General features: G+C 34.2%; 1 protein-coding gene and 1 long non-coding RNA gene across 3 annotated transcripts; one reads left to right on the top strand and one right to left on the bottom strand.

Moving 5' to 3' along the window:
- Positions 1-2891: 2891 nt before the first annotated feature.
- On the bottom strand, positions 2892-7631 carry LOC147944838 (uncharacterized). Its single transcript, XR_015557827.1, has 3 exons — positions 6519-7631; positions 6052-6408; positions 2892-5979 (listed from the first exon to the last, which is right to left on the bottom strand). It is a non-coding gene; the product is annotated as an uncharacterized LOC147944838 (long non-coding RNA).
- Positions 7632-8088: 457 nt separating this feature from the next.
- Positions 8089-12450, top strand: LOC104788005 (hyperosmolality-gated Ca2+ permeable channel 2.4). Of its 2 annotated transcripts, XM_087451180.1 has the most exons (12): positions 8089-8820; positions 9006-9095; positions 9233-9558; positions 9649-9804; positions 9932-9995; positions 10104-10313; positions 10438-10608; positions 10695-10993; positions 11068-11344; positions 11444-11719; positions 11808-12041; positions 12114-12450. In XM_087451180.1, exons 3-12 carry the CDS (start codon positions 9281-9283, stop codon positions 12276-12278), a joined length of 2130 nt encoding a protein of 709 aa, XP_087307306.1. In that variant the 5' UTR covers positions 8089-8820; positions 9006-9095; positions 9233-9280; the 3' UTR covers positions 12279-12450. The 2 variants fall into 2 exon arrangements, with proteins under 2 accessions (XP_087307306.1, XP_010511974.1); XM_010513672.3 differs by lacking the exon at positions 8089-8820 and having other exon boundaries at positions 8829-9095.
- The last annotated feature ends 1594 nt before the right edge of the window (positions 12451-14044 follow it).

Here is a 14044-nt window from a genome sequence, read left to right as displayed (position 1 = left end):
CACATTATAATATAATAATAATAATTATTGTAATATTTGTTTTAAAAATTATTTTATTTGAGACAATATTTACTTTTAATATCATAATTGTTTGGTAAATCTAAATTTTTTTTTTATGAATACTAATTATTTAAGAATATTATATTATTTTAATTCGTTTGATGTATATTTTAGTTTTATATTGTTCGTTTGTTGTATTTGCATAATTATTTTATGAAATATTTTAAAGTAGTAATTATAATAGTATAATTGTGAACAAATAAAATTTACTAATATATCAACTACATAAATTCAGTTTTACCAATCCGCCGATGTGGAATATTAAAACACACATTTTTTCTTCATAGACTGAGTAATATATCTTCGTTTTCAAAATTCAAATCACAACATATGCAGAAAAGTTCTACATATTTATTTATCATATGTATTATATGATAATTCAAAACAATTTGTAATTGAGATAAAAGAAAGATGATAGGAGAATCATAATTTAAAATCTTAGCAAAATCTTCCAAATATAGTTATTAAAAATAATCATATTGTATACTTAGATATAAATCTTACTTTTTGAAATTCTGATTGGTATACGTTCCAATTTTTAAAATTAATTAGTAATTTTAGTCCATAATTAGTTAGAGAGAATTTTTTTTTGAAATTAATAATTATTTAAAATATTTTATTAGTCTAATATTAAATTATATTTTTATCTTTACTGAAAAATTAATTATTTCCCTTAAAATAAATGGTATGACAAAGTAAATTTTTACACTTTTTTTTTGGTCGGCATGTAATTTTTTTACACTTTATAATCTTAATTTTATATTTGTACTTTTCAATTAATGGCAAGGTGAAGTGGGTGGTAGTATATTGAGAAAGACCAATGGTATAGAAATTAATATAGCAGCTTCTTTGAAAAGTAAAGGAGATTATTGATGTATTTTTGTGTGTATATTAGTGAAAAAGTTTTAACGAATTGATGACTGATGAGTATGAAAGCATAAAAAAAAAAAAAAAAAAAAACCGAAGATCATGGCAAAACATAGTGGTGAATTGTTCATATCTAATATGATATAAACTAAACTTAATTAGTCGTCGAACTTGAAGGAGGTAGAACTAGAAGCCTGATTCTAGCTTCGCGCAAACGAGAAAAGTTAACACAAACTATTTCGGGTATTTTTATATTTTAAAAATTTAGAATTAAAAATTCATTTACATTGGTGTTGTATGTGGAGAAAACACATAATTATATATTATTAGACGAGGACCCATCCGATATGCGGATTTAAAATTTTATAAATTAAATTAAATTTAACAAAAAATATATTAAAATTTGTTGTATGTTATATATAAATTTATTTTTGTTATAATACACTGATTTATATCTATTTACAAAAATTTTATGTATGTTACCATTTAAAGTGTATTTTTTACACATAAATATACTCTATGTTATAAAAATATTCTTTATCATTATCTATAAAATATCTATATAAATGCATTAAGCCAACTCTTTTACTTTCAATTCTGCATAGTTTTTTAATTACTAATATTGTTGGCTCAAAAAACATTTCAAATAAAAAATATATTACATAACAATAATGTATGATCACTATGGAGAAAACCTTGGCTCCGCCTTCTTCCCTTGGGAGATAACCTTGCGTCCAACCTCCTCCACCTTTCTCTTTAGGGAGATAATCTTGTGTCCAACCTTCTCCTCCGTAGGGAAACCTTCGGTTTTGCCCTCCTCTTGTGTGGAGAGAACATGTTCACATCTTTTTGCTATCTCAAATTGGCTTGCTCCAACAACAAATGAAAGTAAAAACATTTTTCTAACGCTACAAAATCTTTTGATAGTAACTAATGTTAAATTTCCCAATGTATTCATGGAAGTGTCTTTGACACACCATGATGTAACTTATGTTTATCTTAACTAATGTTCGTGTTAAGATAGATTGGAATGTCGATGATGCTTTGCGTTTTCAAAAAAACATTCAGTTTATTGCTGATGAAAACACAATAATTAAGTATCGTTACGAGAGACTTCGTAACTTCTGTACGAGGTGTGGGTCACTAAACATGAGGCCAAGGAGTGTTCTCTTGGTTTTGATGATTCTGAACCAGAGGATTCAGACAATGACAGCGACGGTGAGAATCACAACAATGGTGACAAGAATATGTCGGATGCGAACACTCTGCCTTCTGTCGATCCTGCAAGTCTGATCCCGGGACTACAAATGCCACCAACATCATCAAGCCCGGTTCAGTGTTCTGGTTCTCACCCAAGGATGAATAAGGCTTTCCCAAGCGTTTTCATCGACAAGGACTTAACTGCTGAGCGTGTTCGCTACTTAAACGCAAAATATGCAGGACGGTTTGCGGACCAATATGAACCCATGACCCTTCTTGATGATATCTCTGACAATGCTCAACAAGATTTTGTCTTCATGAAGCGTAAAAGGGTACAGTTTGAAACTACTTTCAACAATGCAGAGGCGGCTGAGGAGATGGTGGTCCTGAACAATCTCCGCATGAAGGCACAACGAACAGTTTCTGTGGGTTCGTGTTCTGTTCATCAAAGATTCAACGGAGGCGCGGGGGGCCCGGTACCCCCAGACTTTCCCATATGAAGATCCTCTCATGGAATTGCCAAGGCGTTGGTCCTTCTTTAACGTCTTCGCGTTTAAAAAAGCTCTGTAATAGTACTAAGTGTGATATTCTCTTCCTCTCTGAAACTCTCAATCAGGATGATGTTTTAAATAAACTTAAGTGTGATTTAGGATTTTTACATGCTTTTATCCAACCCCCTCAAGGAAGGAGTGGAGGTTTATGTTTATTTTGGAAAGACAATGTTGTCTTATCCTTACTCTCACAAGATGAGAGACTTATTGATGTAACTGTTGAACATAATAACATTAAGTTCTATTTGTCTTGTGTGTATGGACATACAATACCAACCGAAAGACATGAATTGTGGGAGAGATTTGAAGATTTAAGCCAAACACGTAATGAATCTTGGATTCTAATAGGAGATTTTAACGAAATAATCAGTAACCGGGAAAAACTAGGTGGACCACCGCGAGAAGAGTGGACATTTCGAGAGTTTAGACACATGATAGCTATTTGTGATCTCCAAGATATACGATCAAGAGGGAACACTTTCTCCTGGGTTGGAGAACGTCATTCCCACACAGTACAATGTTGTCTCGATAGGGCCATGTTCAACTCTCCGGGAGCTGCACCTTTTCCAAACGCAGAGGCACATTTTCTTGACTTTGCTGGCTCGGATCATAGGCCTATTTTACTGGACTTAAATGACATGGTGAGACATAAAAGACGTATCTTCATGTTTGATAAACGTCTTTTAGACATACCGCACTTCCATCTAGCAGTAAGAGAAGGTTGGCTTACAAACGATGACGATGAAGGCATCTCAATTACGGAAAGGATAAAAAACTGCAGGCGAAGTATGGCTAAGTTAAAACGTGATCATCAGCTTAATTCGGAAGAACGTATAGTCATGCTTCAATCACGACTAAATTTTGCAATGGAGAGTATAATACCATCTATCAGAAGATCAATCCCACACTTGCAAGATGATTTGACAAAGGCTTATAGTGATGAAGAAAAGCACTGGCAACAAAAAAGTAGAAATCAATGGATGACTGCAGGAGATCAAAACACCAGCTACTTTCATGCTTGTGCAAAAACTCGTTTTGCTAAAAATTGGATTTCTTCTGTTCTAGACGTACATGGCAACTTATACCAGGGGGATCAGGAAATTGGTGCTCACGCCCAAGAATTCTTCTCAAATATCTATACGATAGCAAATCATCATGTATCACCCTCTGTTTTTGCGGATTTCAAACCTAAGGTGTCGGAGGAGGCAAACAAAAAATTAACACGGCCTTTTACGAACGAAGAGATATATAATGCGCTTAGCTCTATTGGTGATGATCGTGCTCCAGGGCCCGATGGATTAACAGCAAGGTTTTATAAGTCATGTTGGGAAATTGTTGGACCCCAAGTCATACAAGAAGTACATACCTTCTTCGAAACTGGGACAATGAAACAGAGTATAAACCATACTAATATTTGCATGATACCAAAGATTGAGAATCCTGCAACTCTTTCGGACTACAGACCTATATCATTATGCAATGTACTATACAAGATTGTCTCTAAATGCTTGGTTCAACGATTAAAACCCCACTTGAACGACATAGTCTCGGAGGCACAAGCAGCCTTTATTCCAGGGAGATTAATACAGGACAATGTAATGATAGCTCACGAAATTATGCATTCGCTAAAGGTCCGCACACGAGTCTCACAAAACTACATGGCCGTAAAAACAGACGTCACCAAAGCTTACGACAGAGTAGAGTGGAACTTTCTCGAGACTACTCTAAAACTTTTTGGTTTTTGTCCCAAATGGATTGACTGGATCATGGCGGTTGTAACGACTGTTAATTACTCTGTCTTAATTAATGGTGCTCCCTATGGACATATACAACCAACAAGGGGAATCCGGCAAGGTGACCCATTATCACCATATCTTTTCATTCTCTGTTTAGACATCCTAAGTCATTTAATCAGCACAAGCGAACGGGAAGGGAATTTATGTGGAATTCGAATTGGCAATGGTGCACCAAGCATTACTCATTTGCAATTCGCTGATGATTGTTTATTTTTTTGCAAAGCAAACAAAAAAAACTGCCAAAATTTGAAAGATATCTTTGATGTTTATGAGTATTACTCAGGGCAACAGATAAACACATCAAAATCTATGATCACCTTTGGCAGTAGAGTTTATGGCCATACTCAGTCAAGATTAAAGTCAATCCTAGACATCCCTAATCATGGAGGAGGGGGGAAATATCTTGGCCTTCCAGAACAGTTTAGGCGAAAAAAGAAAGAAATGTTCGAAATATTGTCGAGAGAGTCAAAAAACGTACGAATGGTTGGACTGCCAAGAAATTATCCCCAGCAGGAAAGGAAATCATGCTTAATTCTGTGGCTTTATCGATGCCGGTTTATGCTATGTCATGCTTCAAACTACCTATTGGAATCACAACTGAAATTGAAACCTTACTAATGCAATACTGGTGGGAGAGGAGTTCAACACAGAAAGGTATCCCATGGATTGCCTGGAGTAAACTAAAACGTTAAAAACGAGAAGGTGGATTGGGTTTTATGGATCTTGCGAAGTTCAGTGATGCTCTTTTGGCAAAACAGGCTTGGAGACTAATTCAATATCTTGACTCTCTGTTTGCCAAAGTTATGAAGAACAGGTATTACCGGGATGAATCAGTTTTAGATGCTAGACAAAGGAAAAAACAATCTTATGGATGGTCCTCAATTTTAATTGGCTTAGACATTATCAAGAAAGGTTCACGCTATATAGTGGGGGATGGAAGGACTGCTAGGATAGGATTGGATAATTTCACTTCAGCACACCCTCCTCGTTTAGTCCAAACAACACCGCCGCTTTCATCAACGACTTTAACACATTTTATCACAAAAAGGGGGGAAACCCGCACATGGGACAATCAAAAATTACTTTGCTATGTTCATCCCCAAGATCAAGAGATGATACAAAACATTCATCTTTCACAAGTCGAATGTCCGGACAAGCTTATTTGGAATTACACCCGATCAGGAGATTACACAGTTAAAACAGGTTACTGGTTCATCACCCATTACCCTTTTGATCCAGGAGATGTCTTACCCACGCCTCATGGTTCCATTGATGGAAGTTGCGCATTTTTCCTCAAATCAAACATTTTCTATGGCGCATCCTATCACTAGCAATACCAGTCACAACAAAACTTCGATCACGAGGTATGACAATTGATCCTATTTGTTCACGATGTCGCCAAACAGAGGAAACAATACATCATGCGTTCTTTTCCTGTCCTTTTGCGATTATGGCATGGAGACAATCCAGTACACCTTCTTTAAACATTAACCAACTCAACTTGCCTACAGAGGAAATCATTAATCAACTGTTATTGTATAACTCGCAAACATCAAACATATATGATTCTCTTCTACCTTTTGTGTTAATCTGGTGTATATGGAAAGCACGAAACAATCATGTCTTCAATAACTATCGTGAGAGTGTCTCGAAAACAGTCCTACAGGCGCGGTCAGACACAAGGGATTGGGTTAACAACTTGCATCATTCTCATTCAACGGTATCTGTTACACGGACGAATAGAACCACCTGGATACCGCCAAGTTCTCCATTCATAAAATGCAATTTTGACGCGAGCTATGACCAGAATTCACACCAATCAACAGGAGGATGGATATTCCGAAATCATCAGGGAGAAGCTCTAGTGTGGGGTGCAACAAAACTAGACCGAGTAAGATCATCCTTAGAGGCAGAAACATATGGTTTGCTCACGGCTATACAACACGCATGGATTAAGGGATATCACTCAGTAATTTTTGAAGGAGACAGTGAAATACTTATCAAAATAGTAAATGAGGAGAGTGTTGATGTATCATTAACTAACCTTGTCTGAGATATAAAAATGTGGTCTTCAAAGCTTCAGCAAGTTTCGTTTAAGTTCACAAAGAGGGAATGTAATGGAGTGGCTCATAGTTTAGCTAAATTTGGTTGTTTAAATTCAGAATATTACACTGACTCTATTGTAATGCCCCCATGGCTAGAACACTCTATCTGTAATGATCGTTTATAATCAATATATATTTCTTTTGCGAAAAAAAAAACACCCCAACCACCACCTTGCTTAGTGAGCCCATATCCACACTCAGTCCATGAGCCCACCTTCCTAAGTGGGTCCTACGTCTATTCCCGGCCCGTGGATCCACCCATACTCGATGACCGGTTTGTTACGTCTAGGAGACTTTAAATACTTATTTACCGATCCTACAAATTAACAAATGATATTTTCCTGTGTTTTGTCCTCACTCATACAGTTCCGACAATCACTTTGAGGAAGGTCACCCATCATGAAGTTCTCTCAGAACTCCTGACCAAAAAATAAGTGCATTTTGGTGACATATGTGGCCAAATCAATTTTTTTAAACCTTTCCACAGTCAAGGGTGTCACCATCTTTGAGCACCTATGGATCAATCAACAACGATTTATGTTTTTCCAATCTATATATCTATGTTTGTTGTAAACTTGTGTTTGATTAACATATTTTATCCATCCATTAGGTTGATGAGCTTCTACTCGTTATCTCTCTTTGGGACTGAATGAAGAATAGTAACAATTATATTTGCAAAAAAAAAAGAGTTTATGACCGTCCAATCAAGGTTGAGAAATTAGAAGAAAATTAATTTGACATAATTAAAGAAACAGTTGAAAACTATAAGCAGGCTAATATATGAATCCCAAATAATTCAAAAAATATAAATTAAATAAAACAAAATAAAAATACAACAATAAATTTTAAAATACAATATTAGAAAAAGAATACGCATATATTAATCTTTTTTGGGTCAACATATTAATCTTACCTATTCCCAACTGAATAAGAAGAAAGTAGGAGAAAATTTTGGTTTAAAAAATTAGGAAAAATTTACCTTCCCATTAAAAAAAAGTTCCCAATTAAACAAACTTGAAAGCAGTGTTTTTGAATAAATTATTTTGTTAGATGAAAAGTATGAGACGATATATGTTTATATAGAAGTGAGTATTTACAAAATTTAGAATTAATAATTAACAGTATATTTTCTTTAATCCTTTTTCTATATTTTTTTGTAGAATTAATAATTAAAATTAAAAATAACTAAATTTTTTATAATTATCTTTTTACATTATTAATATTTTTTAAAACAAAATATTTTACTTTTGTTGTAATCAAATTACCCCTATTAAATATAAAAAGTAACTTTTACACATGTCAAAATCTGAGAATGATAACTTGACACATGTCAAAATCTTGTTAATTGCTAACTTTCAAAACCCAACTTTATATAATAAGATAATCCCCTTTTTAATAAAAGGGAAGTACACAACATAGTTTTTGTAGACTTTATATTTTTAATAAATGGTTACAAATAGGTTATAGATAAATCCATATATTAATATTAATTGGTTACACCTAAATATTAGGGATATTCCAAATTGATAATTGATATATTAATGGTAACAAATAAAATCAAGGATATTCCAAACTGTATTTTCGGAAGATTTTAGTTTTATATCACGTTATTTCCAAATATCTTAAACACAGTATTACAAATTTATTTTTTACGGATTTTATCGATAGATCACAACGTTAACAAAAGATAAATTACAAAATTGATAGATTGATTGGTTACAAGTTAAATAGTGGGTTCCAAAATAGATTACGAAATAAATTTAACCAGTGTTATAGCACGGGTGCTTATCTATAATCATTAACAATATAAAACTTACAAAATAGGTGTCTTTTTTTTCAAATCTTCATATTTAGCATATGATTTTATTGCATAATGTTTTATCCAAAAAAAACTTTTAAAAACAATCACATAAATTATATTTTATATAAAATTAAAATATAAATAAAATGAATTTCAATTCGTGCTCTAGGGTCTTAATCTAGTATGGTAAAATATAATACAGTACAAAACAAATCTACCAGAAGATGCTCACTTATTTATTCATTCCATTTTATTATAATCACCGGTGTTGTTGATAAAACTACAGTTGACTTTCCCGTAATATACAAAAATACCCTCACAAAGTCCTACAAGTATTAAGATATCCCAAAGCATAGTAAGGGTATTTTCGGTAAAGTATCAACAAATAAACAAAATGGGGGAAGCGAGGGAAGAAGGCCTAAAAGTCTGAATAAAATTTGGTACTAATAATGATAATATAAACGTGTCCAATTTTCAAAAAAATAAAATTTATTAACTAATCTGCTCTCTTTGCTTTCACAATCAATCAATCTCTCACTTAAGGAAATTTTTAATTTGTTATCGGCAAATTTCAGATCATAATTTGTTTTCTCTGGTTCGTATTGCTCGTTTTGTTCCCGATCAGGCGATCACTGACTTTAAAGAAGCTTTCACAAACGCGTCTTTGGGACTTTTTTGATTTTCGCAGTCTCACAACAACAACGCTCGCTCTCAGGTTTTGATTTTAATTCTGATTTTGTAGAATCTTTAGTTTTTTTTTTTTATTGACTTCTATTTGAATGACGAAACCTCGTAGAAATAAAAATTTTGAAATCTGGGTTTTTTTTTTTGGTTTCCGATTTGTTTATGCAGTTACAGAGGTTTTTTTTGAAGTATTTGAAATTGTCCTTTTAAGAGAAGATGCGTTTGTCTGCACTTGTTATGTCTGTCGGGATAAACTCTTGCCTATGTGTATTGTTCTTCATACTCTACTCTGTACTGAGAAAGCAGCCACGCAACTACGAGGTTTTTTTACCTCGTCGTCTCGCAGCTGGGACGTCTAAACGTAGACGTAACAAAGTGGCAAGGTATATACCTTCTGTTAAATGGATTTGGAAATCATGGAGACCATCAGAAAAAGAACTTATGGAATCCTCTGGCCTTGATGGTGTTGTCTTTATGAGAATGATTACTTTCAGGTAAAAAACCTTTAAGACTTTGAAGGTATTCTATAGTTTGTAGTACACTTAATTTGCCTTTGTTTAATTATTCTTTGATTGATTGTGCAGTTTGAAAGTGTTCTTGTTTGCTGTGATCATTGGGATTTTTGTTCTCTTGCCTGTGAACTGCTTTGGAGATCAACTGATTGTTATTGACTATGCTGACTGGTCTTCTAATTCCTTGGATCTTTTTTCTGTTGCAAACCTCAAAGTCCGCTCACCATGGTAACCCTCAAACTCTTATGTTATTGTTACTATAGCTCAGATGAAGTAGAGATACTGCAGCTCGGATTCGTTCTGTGGGCTTTTATGACATTTCGTTATAGCTAAAGATCTTTTTGGTTTCTTGCAGGCTATGGGTTCACTTTGGAGCTATATATCTTCTGACTGCATTTGTTTGCTGTCTTCTTTACTTTGTAAGGCCATGTTTTTCTGATTACTAAAGTGATAACTCTTTAGAAGGTTGTTACTAGTCTTGACTTTCACTGAGATATATTGTCACTAGTACTGGCTTTATTTGACAGGAATTCAGATATATTGCGTTAAAAAGGATTGAGTATTTCCATTCATCCAAACCTCAGCCACATCAGTTCACTATATTAGTTCGTAATATTCCCTCTTCAGATGGAAACAGTGTGAGCGACACTGTTGACAGGTTCTTTGAAGAAAATCATTCCTCTACATACCTTTCTCATGTGGTCATCCATCGAACAAGTAAACTCCGAAGTGTTGTTGTAAGTCCTGAAACAGCTAAACTGCTTTCATTTGGGCAGTATATCTTTATAATGTGCATGTTATCGCTACCTATTACTACCTGAGCTCTTGGTTATGGTTCTTGTTCCATTCTGGCTCTTGCAGGATCAGGCCAAAAAGTTATATAAAAAGGTGAAACATAAGAAGCCAGTTAAGAAGACGCCAATGAGATTCTTTAGTCGCAAGAACACTCCTGAGGATCACTATGAGAATGTGTTACAGGAAATGGAACAGAACATACGATTGGGGCAAGCTGAAGTTTCAGCTCCTGGAAAAGTATGACACTTATGGTTTAGCACCTGATTATGTATTCGAGTTGAAATTAAGATAATGATGCTTCTGGATACTTCTTTCTGATGTAGGAAGTTCGAGCTGCTTTTGTATCATTCAAGTCTCGGTATGGTGCTGCAACGGCACTCCACATGCCACAATCAATCAACCCCACTTACTGGCTCACAGAACCAGCACCAGAACCTCATGACGTTCACTGGCCTTTCTTCTCTGCATCATTTATGCAGAAATGGCTTGCTAAAATTCTGGTTGTCTTCGCTTGTCTTCTCCTTACCATCTTGTTTCTTGTTCCAGTAGTACTTGTCCAAGGTCTCACCAACCTGCCTGCACTAGAATTTATGTTCCCATTCTTGACACTGATTCTATCAATGTAAGTGAAACCTTTTCATTCCCATTACCTTTGAACAACACTTTTGTGCTAAACCTTAGCAATCTATGTTGCAGGAAAGTTGTAAGTCAAATAATAACTGGATACCTTCCAAGTCTTATACTTCAGACGTCTCTTAAAGTCGTACCTCCCATCATGGAGTTTCTCTCTTCTATCCAAGGGCACATTTGCCACAGCGATATACAAAAGAGTGCTTGCAACAAGGTGATCTGGTTCACAATATGGAATGTGTTTTTCGCAACTGTTTTCTCTGGTTCAGCCTTCTACAAGCTTTCTGTAATCCTAGATCCAAAGGAAATTCCTGTCAAGTTGGCTGTGGCTGTTCCGGCTCAGGTAAAAAAACTTCTCCCACCATTCATTGGCACACACAATGGTCACTACTCGTAGTTGATAACTGAACTGGATTAACCGGGGGGTTTACATCATTTGCAGGCATCATTTTTCATCGCCTATGTTGTGACAACAGGATGGACGGATACACTGACTGAACTCTTCCGTGTAGTTCCCTTCATGGTCAGTTACATAAAAAGATCATTTGAACCTTCAGATGAAAATGAATTTGTTGTCCCGCCAATGCGGTACCACAGAGACACTCCAAGAGTTCTCTTCTTAGGACTTCTTGGGATTACATACTTCTTCTTAGCTCCATTGATTCTTCCTTTCATTCTTTTCTACTTCTGCCTTGCATACATTGTCTACCGGAACCAGGTATGTATGAGTATGACATACATCTTATACTCCTTTTAGATTTCTCCTTCCGCTAGAACTAAGCACTCAATTGCGTTTTGGGATGCAGTTTATGAACGTGTATGCTCCAAAGTTTGATACGGGTGGGATGTTTTGGCCGATGATACACTATACGATGATATTCTCTCTTGTACTCATGCACGCAATTGCAATCGGTCTATTTGCGCTAAAGAAGATGGAACTAGCTACATACTTGCTTGTCCCTCTTCCCGTTTGTACTCTTCTCTTCAACGAGTTCTGTCGTAAACGCTTCATGCCTATTTTCACTGCTTATCCTGCTGAGGTACAAATCTCATACAAACATAGAAAAAAAAAAAAAAAGTTGTATAACTCTGTGTGTTTTGTGGTTCTTTAGGTGTTGACAAAGAGAGATAAAGAAGATCGAAACGATCCAAGAATGCCTGAGTTTTATGATAACTTGGTTAGTGCGTACCAAGATCCTGCTATGCTCCCACTTCGATTATCTGGAAGCAGAAGTGATAGCCTCACTAGTCCTCTTCTCTCTTCTACTGAGGTTTGAAGTTGTACCTCTTCTATTACAAACTTTCTCTGTACATCCATGTGCAATATGTATATACTTCTTCCCTTATACCTCAAACATTAGAGATCTACATTGAAACCCAATATCATCATTTATTTGTAAATCTTTATTTACTACAGAGAGTAGTTTAATTACATCTATCCGTTGTTTATTCTTTCTTGTGTTCAGCATTGTGAAAAAGGGGTAAATCAAAATGTTAAATATTGACTACTAACAGTTACTAAACGTTACAGTTTGTTATCTAAACCTAGTAGTCACGATATAAAATTAAGCAATAATTATGCTTTCACTTTGAACTAAACAATGATTACCCATATCTTAACCATGTCTCTTATATTGACGACATCATTTGATTACAAGAGCAGGTTAATTACTTAAAATTAAATCGCGAATTTGATAACTTGTCTTCTTTGATAGAAAGATACTACTAGTTGCAAAGAGAATTTTGTTTTCATGGAAATAAATAGGTATCCAAAGATAATCAGATGATGACAGTTTACACAATCTTTGTTCTTTATAGGCTCTTGTCTAAATCAAGATATTGGTAACTGGAACGACGGGTCATCTGATATTTTAATATATTGGTTAGAGAGATTGGACCTTGATTTTGGTATCAAATACTTATATATTCATTTAATCTGTTTTGTCGTTAGCGAATGACTACTATATTCGAATTAGCTGTTTTTATATTATCTATAAACTCATTATACAAAGCGTTAATGAGTTTTTAAAAATTAAAAGTAATTCATAATTTCTCCGTAATCACCCAAACCTTCTACTATTTGTATTCTATCTGCTATTTGCTTTTGTAATCTACCCATATCCATCTCTGTTTTTTTTTTACGGTAGCCGTAATTAATTCTAAAAAATATTCTGTATCTAATGTTACGAGACCTTTAATCTAAAGTTGATAGCTAAGATTAAGAAATGATCAGTGCAAACTGAAAAATGGAAAAAACATGGGAAAGAAAGATGAAAAAAACATTATACAGTAGTAGTTTGTAATGGAGTAATATTATGGTTTAAGGTCCACGTTAATCATATTTCCCCATATACATCACCACATTCCATAAATTTATTCTAACAAATAATAATGACAAAATCAAAAGTTAAAACAGGAACTCAACGGATTAGCGGTTTTCATTAATTACCACAGAAAGGCAAAAACAATTATATAATGATTAATTAGTGCTAAGCTAATTTGGATTAAAAAGTAGAGAGCAAATTTAGCCCAAAACAATGGGGGATATAGGGAACTTTTTAGCTTTGAGCCTTTGACCAAATCTGTTTGGTCCCAGTAAATATATTTAGTGTTCCATTACATAAAAGTAAACTCTTTGAATCAGACCCGTTTTCTCTCAAGTCCATATGATCCATCTTTTAGCATTACTTCTAGTAAATTTTGGACACAATCTTTAGGGAAATGATAAAAAAGAGAGTAGGGATTTGATACCTAATATCGATGTTGATATGATAAAATCATCAAACCATTGTTCATGGCCTATATCTATCACAAGAATTACAATTATTCAATGAAGATAAATATGTGGGTTTTGGTCACCATAAAAAAATGAAAAGAAGCCAAAAAGGCTCTTGATTGAATTATTTTGCTTTCATGTTATACTATTGAATTAGTTTGCCAAAATAAACAATCAATAGTAGTAAAGATCATTATTCATTAATCTAACTTTTGTAATGTTTTTTTTTTTTTGTCAACAACTTATACATTTAAATTAAAAAAGTTC

Source organism: Camelina sativa, chromosome 5, assembly GCF_030686135.1.
Source record: "Camelina sativa cultivar CO46 ecotype springtype chromosome 5, ASM3068613v1".
NCBI lineage: Eukaryota > Viridiplantae > Streptophyta > Magnoliopsida > Brassicales > Brassicaceae > Camelina > Camelina sativa.
Note: the sequence above shows the minus strand (reverse complement) of the source record. Positions and strands in the feature narration are given on the sequence as shown.